We start from the raw sequence: 13,496 nt of genomic DNA, 5'->3' as shown, positions 1-13,496 counted from the left end.
GGAAGAATGTCTCTCTTACTAGCTTCCTGCTCTCTCTGCCTGTTTGAAGAAGGAAAACTTCCTTCTTTTAGACAGACGCTCACGTGAGAGCTGTGTCAAAGAGGGCTTGAGAAAAGCTACCAATGGGAGAGTCACAAAAGTTTGCTTTTGCCCAAGCATCCAGAAACGGGAGTGTTTACTTGAACTGTCTAATAAAGGAGGCTGGAAAGCCTGTGAGAACAGGCTCTTGAAACACTTCCTGGTTCCAGCAGGGATGTGGAACTGGCTCCCTTGTTGCTTTCTGCTACGGGGCAAGTCCAGGGAACGAAGACAAAGGCAGGTGGAAAACATGAGGGAGAAGAACAACAAGCTGCATGAACCTGGCCTATGGCAGTAAAAAGGCTCAGTTCAGTTTGGGTTGAAGTCTGCAGACGTGTGTATCTCTAGCTGCTCCGTATACACAACCATAAAGGCAGGGGGATCAGATTGTCTAGTTCATGTGAATGTGGGACTTGTAGTACAATTTGGTTTGCTTTTCACCTCAATACCCTCCAACAATTTTTTCTTCCCTGCTCCACATGTTCATTCCTTGGTAACAGGACTGATCCCACAGTGTAAAGCCCGGCAGGCTAACCTCTACCACCACCCTAGGTGTACAGTACCTTCCACTTTGAATGGATGTAATGCCAGGCAGAGAGAGAGACAAAAACCATAGGAGCAAAGTGTCAAAACATTGCATATCTCAAGATTAAGGGGAAAAAATTAAAATGTGCTACAGTAGAAATATAACCAAACAAAACCAATTCTCCTCCTTAAGATGGATTTCAAGGTCCTCCCCCTCTTCCATGCTAGCACAGCTCTAAGGAGAAGTTTCTCTTCTAGTCCTAAAACAAAACAATTGCACCCATAATAGGAGAGAAGGAAATAGTCTAAAGGACAAAAATAAAGGGCCGCAAATGTGACACACGTCCAAGGCAATTTTGTTTAATGTTATTAAAGGTTTCTGCTGTCCCTTTTATATTAAGTTTCCATAAGTTGCAATGCCATCCTCACTGCATGCCAGAAGATTAAGTGTCAGAAGAATTTTACTTCTAAAAAGGGACGAATGAATAAGGTGTTTTCAGGCTGAAGTAAGCAGAAATGAACAGCTTATTTTCCTTTTAACACTTTTGTACAGTTAAAGCCAACTAAGCACAGCATTCAGCATGTCAAAAAGTGCTCAATAAAAGGACCACTGAAGCTGGGGAAATTATTCTCCAGAGAAGGCCAGTTTGAGATGGGATGGGAAGCATTGAAAGGGGACTCAATTTTTTGGAAGAATACTCCACAATGCAACCCACCAAGGTACCAAACAACCTGCAAGGTGACATTTTTATCTTACACACACACACACACACACACACACACACACACACACACACACACACACACACACACACACACACACGAAAGTTAGAAAAAAAAGCAACTGGACTGCTGTTACCCACTGTCATTTACCATTGATTAAGCAGCTGCAGTTCTTTTTTGCAGACTATTCTCTGACACATGGAGTGTCAAGTTTAAGAGTTGCAATGAAATTATTATATATATATATATATATATAGACACACACACATAGGTATGGCTCTCTCCCACCCCCTCCACAGGGTATCTTTGTTACATTTCATATATACACCCCAATACATGTAATGTATATTTATGGATTGATTTTTCAGAGGTTCTCACACTTGCAGCTCTCAAAAGACTTCAATGGGAGATTAAGTTGTGCAGCATTTCTGAAAATCAGATCATAGACATGCATTGCACATCTCTCTCTCTCACATACACACGGAGACCCCACCCTCGTGGGCCTGATCTGCAGAAAACTGAGCGCCCCCAACTCCAGATGAAGGTGACTGGAGCTGTAAGTGCTCAGCACCTCTGCAGGGAAGAAAGAAAAATAAACCAGGTCTGTCCCTATCTGGAACATTTGATACTAGAGCTGGTCAGAACATTTTTGACAAAATAAAATTTCCCCAAAATGTGCAGTTTTGTCAAAGCCAAACCATTTTGTTTGGCTGCAGACTGTGTCACAATGTTTTTGACAAAGAGTGAGACTCTCTTAACTCTATAGCATGGACGAGCCAACTTCAAGTTCCTGCTCTGCCTGAGTCAGAGTCATCTGGGATGAACCGCTCTGTTTTGAGTCAGACATAGGAGGGACGTGAACCGGAGTTTCCCACATGCCATGCCAGGCCAGTGCCCTCACAATGAGGCCACCCACCCACTCCCTGAGGTACCTCTGCCTGAACTGAAAACCTCAGGTTTTGATACTAAGACAGACATTTAGACAATTCTATTTTTGTGAAAAATGTTTGAAAGTTTAGTTTTCCTCCCAAATTCAATGCAGGTCAACCATATTTTGAAGCCTAGCCTTGAAAAGTTGCCATGAAACAGATTTGTCACCCTCAGGTCAGCTCTATTACATACACACACACACACACACACACACACACACACACACACACACACACACACACACACTCCTTAAAAAAAAGTCTCACAAAGTTTGAGAACCCTATCTGCCTGAACCTACTTTCACATTCCAGACCCCATATGAAGTCAGCATTCATCCCACCGCAGTGGAACAGGTCAACATACATTTGTACTCATGTATCCATTTTACTTACATCTCCATTCATTAGTTTGCAGTCATCATCAATCTCATCAGCACTGTCCTCATCAGACACTTCCCCTTCCTCTGCATCATCACTAATGGTGGCAGGAAGTTTCTTGCCCTGGAAAACAAAAGGATTAGACAGGCAGGTCAACATGCATCTCTTGGTACGATGAGAGGAAAAATGATAATGTGCAACTGGAGACATGAGAAGGACTGGGAGTCCAGACAGGTTTTCTGGGGTCTGTGGAGTCCATATATCATGGGTTCAATTAAGTTTAAGGTTGTCAAGTGACCCGCTCAAGAACAAGAAAGGACTCTCCTTTAGTCCATATTGTAGGGAAGAAAGCGTTTCACCTCCTTGGTCCTTTTGCTATAATTCTTGCCTTGGGTAACCCCAAGGTGGACTGAACTAATGCAAGAAACCTAGTCAGGAAGGAAATGGTTATGAGGAAAGCTGCTGCTAGGGGCCAGATTTTCAGAAGAGTTCAGTGTCCAGCCACTCCAGAGGTTCTCAATGGGAGCTCATGCACGATGAGCAGTTCTCAAGGTCTGGCCGTGGAATCTCAGACCGAAAAGGGGACAGAATCCTTCATTGGTGAGTGGACATGGCTTGGAAAAGCCTAGCTTCCTTCTCACATTACATATACACCTAGGAAAAGGGTACTGCCAATCTATCCTGCCTGCCCAAAGGAGATACCTTCCCTTCCATTGCTGCCCATCTCCCTCTCTTTCCTCCAAACCTAGCTGCTACTGTCCCTCACAGTAGCTGCTATGAACCACCTCAAGCCAGAGTGGGGACTCCAGATTTCATAGTATTCTTCTATGTGTGCCCCAACTCACAGAGCAAAGGGTGGCAGAGGGGAATGAGCCTGAATTACAGCTTCAGGCAGTGACCTGGACAGATGTTTGAAAGTCTGAAAGTGACTTGGAGCTTTTTCAAGAAAGGGTAGAATCATGGAACCTTTCAGAGCCTTCTGGACTAAGAGCCATCACTGCTGCTGAAGGGCAGGATTTAATGGGGGCTTAAATCTCCTCGACGGATGCCGATCACCATTTGCAGTAGCTGAAATTGCAGCAAAAGGAAGAACAGGAGCTGGTGATATTATTTAAACAGCTGAGTCTCCAGCTGCCCTGTCCATTCAGTCCACACAGGAAAGAGATTTCATTTCATCCGAAAGGGCAGTCACCGATATTTGCCAGCACAAAAGCAAACTCAGCACGTACAATTAAACCAATTAATCTGTACAGCCCCAGCAGAAACTCTTTGACCTAGTAAGAAAATATTCACACCACCAGAAACACAGAGTGTGCCAGCCCAGTGCCCCAGCATTTCTGACTCTACCAGAATAGCAGCATAGGTAAAGTAATTCATATTGAAACTGTGGACATTTAACAGGTAAGTAATATCAGCTGCAGTGCGATTATTCCTGAAGACAGGTATTTATAGCCTTGCTGAATCAGAGCAGGGCAAGCAGCATTCATTTCTGGACCAGTTTGAGTTGAAGGCTTGGCTTGAGACCATCATGCCACTCTATGGCAGTCCATCCCCTGCATGAACCATTTGTCTCATGAGAGTCCTTGCACTTCTTTGGTATGGGGTAGGTTAGAAATGCCACAAGGAAATCTTCTCAGGGCATTTCCACTTGGGTATGAAACTTGAAGCGAGAAGGATGTGAAGAACACAGGGGATAGAGAAACAGAGCCATAGAAATAGGTTGCCCCAGGGTTTTTTCAAACCTCAAAGATTGGCACAAGTTTCGAGTGGTCTCTTAATTGATCTAAGCCAGGTGGCCATCCCAACTCAGAGAGGAGCTGATTGGAGCCTAGCTCATCTCAGTCCCAGGGCACTCACCACAATATTTGCACTCACCAGTGTGTCTCTCTGCTTTATTCTGTGTTATATTAGGCCTGGTCTACACTTAAAAATTAGATTGACCTACCTATGTTGCTCAGAGCTATGAAAAAATATCATGCCCTGAGATCTGTAGTTAGGTTGACCTAACCCCTTGTGTAGGCGTGGCTAGATTGATGAAAGAATTCTTCTGTTGACCTAGCTACCGCCTCTCAGAGAGGTGGACTTCCTACATCAATGGAAAAACCCCTTCCATTGGTGTAGGATGCATCTACACTATGGCACTACAGCAGCACAATTGTGCCGCCGTAACATACCCTTAATCCCATTTGTTCTGGTTTCATTCCATCTCTAAAAACATCCTTGACATTTCCAGTGGCCCTTTGGATAGATTAGCCTCTAATAAATTAAAATCAGCTGAAAGTTATTTCGTGTTAGCAGGTGCCTAGGAGATGACAAGATTTGAAGAACTTGTGCTAAGTATCTAATGGACTCCAATAGTCTTGAGATTCACCTATTGCATCTGTTAGGGAGATGCCAGTGTCCTGTGCACCAGAAATGAAACCCAGACCTACACAGGTTAAAAGAAACAAAGAAAACCCCCATCTTTGAACCATGGAACCAGTTCAAGAATATGGCAGGCAACGCAAGTATAGCACAGGGCACAGAGAGGTTTTAGTTAACTAACAAACAGCTGTAAAGTTATTTGGATTCCCAGGATAAAAGAGGTGCTAAAAACCCATTATTATTCTGGACTGGAGAGAAGGAGAAAGGCTCGCAGAATGGAGTGAGGAAGGCTGCATGACTGCATTAATATTTAAACCTCCACAAACAAAAGTGATTTGGTTTTTAGTGTTTGGGGCCTGCACTCAGCATCATGTAAAATGAACCTCCCTCATGAGCTACACTGGAAACCTACCATTAAATGTTCAGAGCAGGGTAAAGAAAAATCATTTCTATTTCAACCCTTACATTGCTATGTTTGACTTACCACCTCGTAACTCTAAGAACATACATGGACTTCAGGAGACTTTGTTTTTATACATTTCATTTTTCCAGTAAAAGGTGCAGAATGGCTGGTTTGGATGCACAACTGGAATCTACTGCCAGTCATGGCTAGCATCCTACTGTGTCTCTGCCCTGTTACGTGCGCAACACGTAGATAACAGGAACCCAATCGGGAATGAAGAGACAAGTTAGCCAAGCACAGAGGTGAAAAAAATATACAGTTGATCCAAGACTGGCCCTGCCCTCCCGAGGCAAATTTTACAGGCTACATCACACATGGCATTAGCTCTTGATCGATGCTGGAAGGATTCCACAGAGATGTTGAATTTAGCTGCAGTCAATGAGTTATTTATCTAGACAGGTAAAACCTACTTTAAGCAGCGACTATTTCTAGTGTCTTAAGGAAGAGTCAGATGGAACAGCCCTGGCTTTGAAAAGAACTAGGGACCAAATACAAACACTCCTTTCAACCAGGCAATGGATGCTGCTTTGCACATCTTCATCCAGCTGCACAGGTAAGCTCTATATCCATGCACGAGGGGCGAAGGAGTCCTAGTTTGGGGAGTGGTTGGCCTAGGTGCCTCGGGTGAGAGATAGAGCCAGGAGCTGACCCCAGAGCTCTTCTCTGGCTCTAACATTGCTTAGACCACAAACCTTCCCTTCAATGAAGCCTTCCCTGAAATTGCCTCCATACAACACATTTGTGCAAGGCAACAGCTGTGGGCAGTAAGTCACAAGGGGCAACTGTCAGCTTTACACTGTACGATTTACCACCTTAGATTCTGTTTCAGAAGTGGCGTCAGAGGTGGTCACAATCACCCCCTTCACAGATTCCCCCTTTTCTGCATCCCACTCCTCCACACATAGGCCATCCTTAACAGATCAGATCTGTTTTCATGGGGGAGGGCTAAAGCACTCGGAGCCCTCTTCAGCAAGAGAAAACACACCCCTTCTCCCACACACGAGTTCCTCTGAGGGGCACCCAGGTACTCCTTAAGCTACTGTGAGCAAAGGACAGAAGTTTGACCCTGGTGTTCCAATGAAGCCACAAGACCTGCCAAATTAGCACTGTTCCCTTTCATCTGGACTGTAAGAAAGCACATACAATAGACCTAAAAGTTTAAGACATTTCCAAAATGAGCCGGAACAGCTTTGGAGGTAAGGAAAACTGTTTACATGGAAAACACCTCACTGAAAGTTTCATGTCAGTGCATGCATTACTGAGCCAATAGATAACACAGGCTCCCCTGAAACAGCTACACTTCTTTATATTTAACAGGTTCTGGACTGGAAAGATTAGAGAACAGCTCTTATATTACGTCAGCCTGAGGGCCGTTCATGCCAGTTAGGAACACATCCCTCTCAATGGGTCATTAGCATTAAAAGCACTTACGTGCTCCGCCCTCAAGGAAGCAGAAAAGACATCAGCCAGAGTCTTGGTGCAAGAAAATACACTTACAAACAATTTGTTAAAATTATTTACAGCATGTGCAGGTGCAGTGAACCAGGATTCTAAATCCTATAACCCTGTCATCTCTTATTTATCCCCCCCCCCACCAAAAGATACCCAGAGGCACCAGAGTCAACATCACAAACTAACGGCCTGATAAATGTTAGCTCGTATAAAAGACAAACCCACACATACAGGTGACATCTTCCAATTCACAGAAGAGCAACTTAATATCTAAGCGAGAAACCGCGATGTTTTGTGCAAATGTAAAATGAATACAGAAAGCATCAAGCCTACAGTGAGAGCCAGTCAGACATATTTACCTTCATTTGGGTTAAAAACAGAACCTCCTAGTTGAGTTGAGTGAACGATGCTCTGATCGCCACCCTACCATAGCAAAGGCAGCAGGGGGTGCAAGGACAGAGCAACAGACACTCAATTGCTCACTGATATAAGGTGATGGGGAGGGAGCAAAGGGATGGTATGACAAGCACATTCAAGTCCTTGTTCCTACCGTCCCCACTAGCTGGGTTTCATCTGGGTCAACACCTGGGTTTTTACAAGCCTTAGATGTGAGAAAAGCTGTATCATGTATTATGAGTAGAGCCGGTTGAACTTTTCCAAATTGCAATTTTCTGCTGACATTTTTTGGTTGAAATTTCAGTTTTCAAAACTAAAAAAAATAATTCAACAAAAAGTTGACACATTTTTAAGCAATGTCTGGCTGTCAGTGCTATGTCAGGGGAAGTTCTCTTAAGCCAGATCTACAGTTTAAAAAAAAAGGCAGATTGCTCTTCAGTCCCACTTGAGATGGTGGGATGAATATTTTTCCACACCCTTTGTACAGTTGGCAGGTCCTTCCCACACAGCCTGGTTGCAAAAATGCTGTCGGTTCAACCGCAGCTGAGAGCTATTTTCAAAGTGCACTCCAAAGACAGTGCCCATGGAGCTTCCCTAGGCACAGCCATAAGAAATGGCAGCTTTGAGTCTCTCCCCAGTCATCTGACGGTGAGTCTAATATCACAACCTCTTGGGACATCTGTGCCCATTTTCAGTCCTTCCCAGTGCTAGGAACTACCCCTGCCAGGTGCTGAGCTTCTCCCACAATCCAAACCCAAGAGTGTGGCTCAGAATCCAAACCCAGACCCCAGTGTGAATAATGGCTACTCGTTCTAGAGAGAGGAACCAAAATCCCAGGTGGAATTTTGAGCGATTTGAAATCTGGATCCAAGTTCTGTGACTTGAGAGGACCTCTAATGAGCTGATTTAAGTGAAGCTGCAAGGGGTTCATAGCCCAAAAAGAGCTTAAAACCACCAAAGAAGAGGGCTGGAGAGCAAATACAAGCAGGTCTTTTACCTTCACTAATATCTTTCCTTTAAGACTTTCTGGGGAAGGGAGTTTGGTGGAATCCTCATTGCGCACTGCAGACAGGTCCAGCTTGTCCCCTAGGATTTCGATAAGATACTGAGCCATCTTCTTCTGCTGGAGAACGCTGCAGTGGTTCTCAATGGATAAAACAACAGGATACCTGGAAAAGAAACAACCAGGAAACATCATCTGCAGAGTCAGCTTTTTACAGAGCTAATGGAGAAAGAACCATTTGAATCCGACCAATTCAGCAGCTCAGTCTGACTAGGGACAGTTACTGATACTCTCATGGGATTGACTCAGCCAACCAGGGTACAGGGTAGTGTCCTGTTACAGACCCAAAACTAATTGCAACCTCTCGGCATATCTTGGTTTTCATGTCTGGGGAGAACGTTTGCTTATGTGCGTCTCACAAAGCGGTTCGGTGGAGATTGTTCCTGGATTTGAGAGACTAAAAGCACTATAGAAAGTGTTACGTTTAATAGTCGCTCATCTAGAGATTTTCATCCATAAATCTACAGATGCTTCTACCAAGGAAAGTCAGCATCATTATCCTGTATTGGGAAACTGAGGCAGTGAGTGGTAAAGTGACTTGCCCAAGCTTTTCTAAATGCTAGGCCAGCATCCTATTCATTTGACCATGCTACTAATCATCACACACTTTGGTACAAAGTCATTTTTACTTGTTTTTTTAGGTTTGCAACAATTTCATTTCATTTTTTTAAAAAAATCAAAATTATTTTCAGTCGGTATTTTACACAAAGCGGGGAGAGCCTCTCATTCCTGCCCCCATAGGATTGTTCTATTACAGTGGTTCCCAAACTGGGGTTCGTGAACCCTGGGGGGTTTGCGAAATGTTACAGGGGGTTCTCAGGAAAAAATTCCCTAATGGCGGAGAGAGCTGTCCCTAGGGACCCCGGGCAGCACGGGGCCAGCAGCACGGAGCCCCTGGACCTCCAAGAGCTAAGCAGATCAAAGCAAGCATATCTATCACACTGAGGAGATTTAAACTTCAAGATTCCTTATAAGAAATGGAAAGGGAGGTGATATTTTTTGCTGTTTTTAAAATTAAATGGGCAGCTAGTATTGTTTTTAAAATTATTATGAAGAACAAGTTTAAGCTTTGTTGTAACGTGCGTTGTTTGCCTGGACTGCTCAAGACCTGAATGCTTGTGTAGGAGGAACTCCGAGTTGGCTTCTTAAATACCTTCATGCTGTTTCACATCTGATACTCCTTGATGAAACATAGGAGCCTTGTCTTATAACAGCCTTATTCAAAGTGATACAAGCTACGAAAGTGAGATCTTGGAAGAGTATTGCTATTTTCATAATGTAATAAAAATACTGTAATGATAAATAATAATTAATACTAAATAGTGTGTAATAAGCATGTCATAAAAACAAATTTTATATTTCCAAGATCACGGCTTTTATAATTTATACTCAGGTAAAGGAGAAAATCCCTGGAAATATTCATTTTTAGGAGGGGGTTCGCGAGACGACATTTTAGTGAAAGGGGTTCACAGGTTGTTAAAGTTTGGGAACCACTGTTCTATTAAAATGCTTACCATTCGTCTGGTCTCTAACAGCCTCATCTTACTCAGAGCATATTTCATTGTCTAACAATTGTGTAATAGCTACAGGAATCATAAGTAGCTTGTTGACAAATATACAGGCAAATCCTAATGGTGCCTCATTCTATTCATGATCACGGCAGAGCTCCAGGCCCATTTAAAAAAATAGATATGAATCGCTCTTCCGAAGACAAGACATTCAGAGGTGATAAACAGTGAGATGGAAAGTCCCATAAAAATGATGGCAGCTCAATAAATGCAGTATGAAATACCACCCAATTTATCCAGCACAGACATTCACAGGTCTTGTAATCAGCCACCTCACTATATAAATGGAAAGTGGGCAAACCAGAGCCATCAGACAATATTTATATGACACCATTCATTTGGATGTTCTTGGGGATGCATGCTTCTGCTAACAGATCAGTGATCTTTGGATCAGTTTAAGTCAGTGAGAGCGTTTCTATGGACTTCAATGGGCTTTGGACCACGTCTAGAGTTCTCCCATTTTTTGCCAAACTGGAAAACACAGACAGAAGGTTTAGGATTTGGAAAGATTAGTTCCAGACTGCTCCCAAGGGTAACACTGCACCCAAATTGGAACAGCATCAAAGCTATGTAGACCACCTACAACAGCACATTGTTACTTGGAGAGCAGGACTCAGTTTGAAACGAAGCTCTAGATTATTGTTAAGTAAAGACCACCGAAAAGACACACACACACACACACAGGTGGAACTACTGCCAAAACAAGTTCATTATCAAGGTCTAACAACCTAGACAGCATCCCGTAAAGGGCACACCTTGGAAGCCAATCAATTTCCAGCATTATTTTTCATTTTCAGCATCTATTTTTGGGTCCTTCTGGCTGAAGGCTGGGAAATCACATCACACTCCTTAGAACTCGTCAAGGAGGATTCATAGAATTTTGAAACCAAGGTGATCGGCACTATATATAAACCAAAGCCAGATGGATTCCTGTTTAGCTTACAGGTGACACGATTCTGGGACAAGTGCAGAATCCAACACGCAAAGGGATTATTTTTTTTAAAGTGTGATTTCTAACGCAGATGGTGGGATACAAGTGTCTGCTCTGTCACCTAGCCCCTCAAAGCCCTGCATTAGAAGGAGAAATTACATTTTGACTTGGACAAAAAACACACAGGACAAACCCCCAGACTGGTAGCTAATTTGAGCTCAGAGCTTTTGCCAAAAGCTTGCTTCTTAGTTTGATTTTGCACCAGTCTGTACTGTCCTAGGAGATTTGCACTGGGGAGGAAAAGACCCATAAGTCCCAATGCCTTTGCTTTTCTCTGGTAAGCCAACTGTTGGTCCTTACTAAGAAATAAATAAATGAATAATTAATGGTAACAATGTCACAGTTACCCCCCAAAGAGGCGTCTTTCCTTAATGGCACTAGGAGTTACCAGCATTTTAAAGGCATTTTGGAAGGTAACTTTCTTGCCTTCTGTTCTTTTGTGTCCCAAAACCCTCTTGCAAACAGCTGGGATTTTTCAAGTCACTAGCATGTATAGTAAGGTTGCTTTGGCTGAGATGTCAGGAACAGCTTGGCTCTATTAAGGATGGCTGACTGGCTTCAGGGCACACTTAGGGACCTGAACCAATGCTCAATGAAGTCAATGGGAGATTTCCAATTGACCTCAGTGAGCTCTGGATCAGATTATCAGACCCTTAAAATCCCTAGTAGATCTGGCCAGCACATGTTTGACAAAACTTCATTTAGACAAAGCCAAAATGTTTTGGAGAGCGGTCTGTTTTGACAGGAAGGTTTTTGGGAGGGAGGGAAGAAAGCCAAAGAGAGTCTCTCATACTTTAGTCTAGGTCTACTCTGGGAGTGGGGGTGGGGAGGGGTGTCGACCTAAGATACGCAACTTCAGCTACGGGAATAGCGTAGCTGAAGTCAGCGTATCTTAGGTCGATTTACCTGGCTGTGAGGACGGCAGCAAGTCGACCGCTGCCGCTCCCCCGTCAACTCCGCTTCCACCTCTCGCCGTGGTGGAGTTCCAGAGTCGACGGCAGAGTGATCGGGGATCGATTTTATCGTGTCTACACTAGACGCGATAAATCGATCGCTACCCGCCAATCCGGCGGGTAGTGTAGACTTACCCTTAGCCTAGTGGTTTGGGCACTGGCCTGGGAAGTTGGAGACCCCAGCTCAACTCTCCCTGCTCACTCTGAATCAGATAGATGCAGGATGCAAAACTCTACTCGGAATCAGGTAGAGCAAGGACTTAAACCAGGTTTCTCACATCCCAGGCCTAACCCCCACATGACAGAGAGACACCAGAACACAAAACTGCCTTCCCGAATCAAAACGCTTGGGCTCTGATCAGAAAATGGACATTTTGACACTATTCCATTTTGCAGACACGTTAGAAAGGTCTGGCTTCCCTTCCAGCGCGGAAGGAAAACAAGTTTTGAAACCTCCAAAAACTGCTGCCAAATGGAATCAGCACCCACGGGCCTGCTCTAAAAAGTACCGAGTAAGGGCTAGTATCAGCAGGAACCTCCTCCCCTAATGCTCTCTCCACTGAGGCACATCATGCCCTCCAGTGAAAAGACAGAGATCTGTGGTTGGTGGTATATGGGACACGGCTGAAAATATCCGCTGCCTATAAGCTGAACACCATGAACAACGTACTGGGCAGGAAACATGGCACTGCACACATTGGCGCTTCTGCAGAAGGGTGCTACCTAAACCGGGATCCAGGACCACGCACCAGGGGATACCACGGGAGCTAGCAGCAGGCTGGGTACGTACTCATTCTTGATGAAGGCATATTTGTTGATGGTTTCAATCACGTCTTTGAAGAGTATCTTGGAGGTGAGGGTGTATCCATGGTGGACAATTGGCTCGCCGTCTGGCCCGTCCCAGCAGTCAACTGCAGAGGGGAAACAAAGGTCTCATTTATCTTTAGATCTTAGGATCATAGATTATAACCCGGGGGTGGCCAAACCATGGCTCGCAAGCTGCATGCGACTCTTTTACAGTTCAAGTGCGGCTCACGGAGCCCCCCACACTCTCTGCCTGGGATCTCTGCCTTGCAGCAGGGTGGTGGGATAGGGCCTTCTGCCCAGCGAGGAGGGGGGTCTCAGGGCTTCAGCCCTACGCAGCACTGCTCCCGGGGCTCAGGGTTTCTGCAGGAGCGGGGCTGAAACCCTGAGCCCCAGAAGGTGCACCCCAGCTCTTGAACCTCTGAAGATTGTCGTATGCGGCTCAGCAAGTTTGGCCACCCCGTTATAACAGATCATTCAGACAGACAGACTCAAGCCCATTAAAAAGAGAGCCAGAGATTTTCCTGGTAATGGGCGCATCTTGCCGAACAACATAACCACCCATTACAGTAGTGTCATCCTGCCAGGAGTGACTTGGGGCCATGCCTCTGCGAAAGGTGCTGAGAACCTGCAACCCAGCCACAGCACCTGCCCCCACCGTCTCGCAGCTGAGTGCAGGCTTGCCTCCCCCCTGCCTCATGCGTGTCTCTCCCTATAGGTCGCTGAGCGGTTTCCTCTGCAGGCACTTGCTTGCCATGAAATTCTGTTGTGAACAGATGACCCAGATCCCTTCAGTTGAGAAAGCCCCA

General features: G+C 44.7%; 1 protein-coding gene across 1 annotated transcript in view; it reads right to left on the bottom strand.

The window, feature by feature from the left end:
• Window positions 1–13,496, bottom strand: part of PLCH2 (phospholipase C eta 2) — a 110,708-nt gene that overhangs the window by 49,833 nt on the left and 47,379 nt on the right. Inside the window, exons 8-10 of the mRNA XM_065421346.1 lie at window positions 12,674–12,794; window positions 8,306–8,477; window positions 2,649–2,756 (exon numbers count right to left, since the gene is read on the bottom strand). Of these exons, the coding sequence (XP_065277418.1) occupies window positions 2,649–2,756; window positions 8,306–8,477; window positions 12,674–12,794 (401 nt within the window). The remainder of the gene's footprint in view (window positions 1–2,648; window positions 2,757–8,305; window positions 8,478–12,673; window positions 12,795–13,496) is intronic.

Source organism: Emys orbicularis, chromosome 22 (genome assembly GCF_028017835.1).
Source record: "Emys orbicularis isolate rEmyOrb1 chromosome 22, rEmyOrb1.hap1, whole genome shotgun sequence".
Classification (NCBI taxonomy): domain Eukaryota; kingdom Metazoa; phylum Chordata; order Testudines; family Emydidae; genus Emys; species Emys orbicularis.
This window is presented reverse-complemented; position numbering and strand designations above follow the sequence as displayed.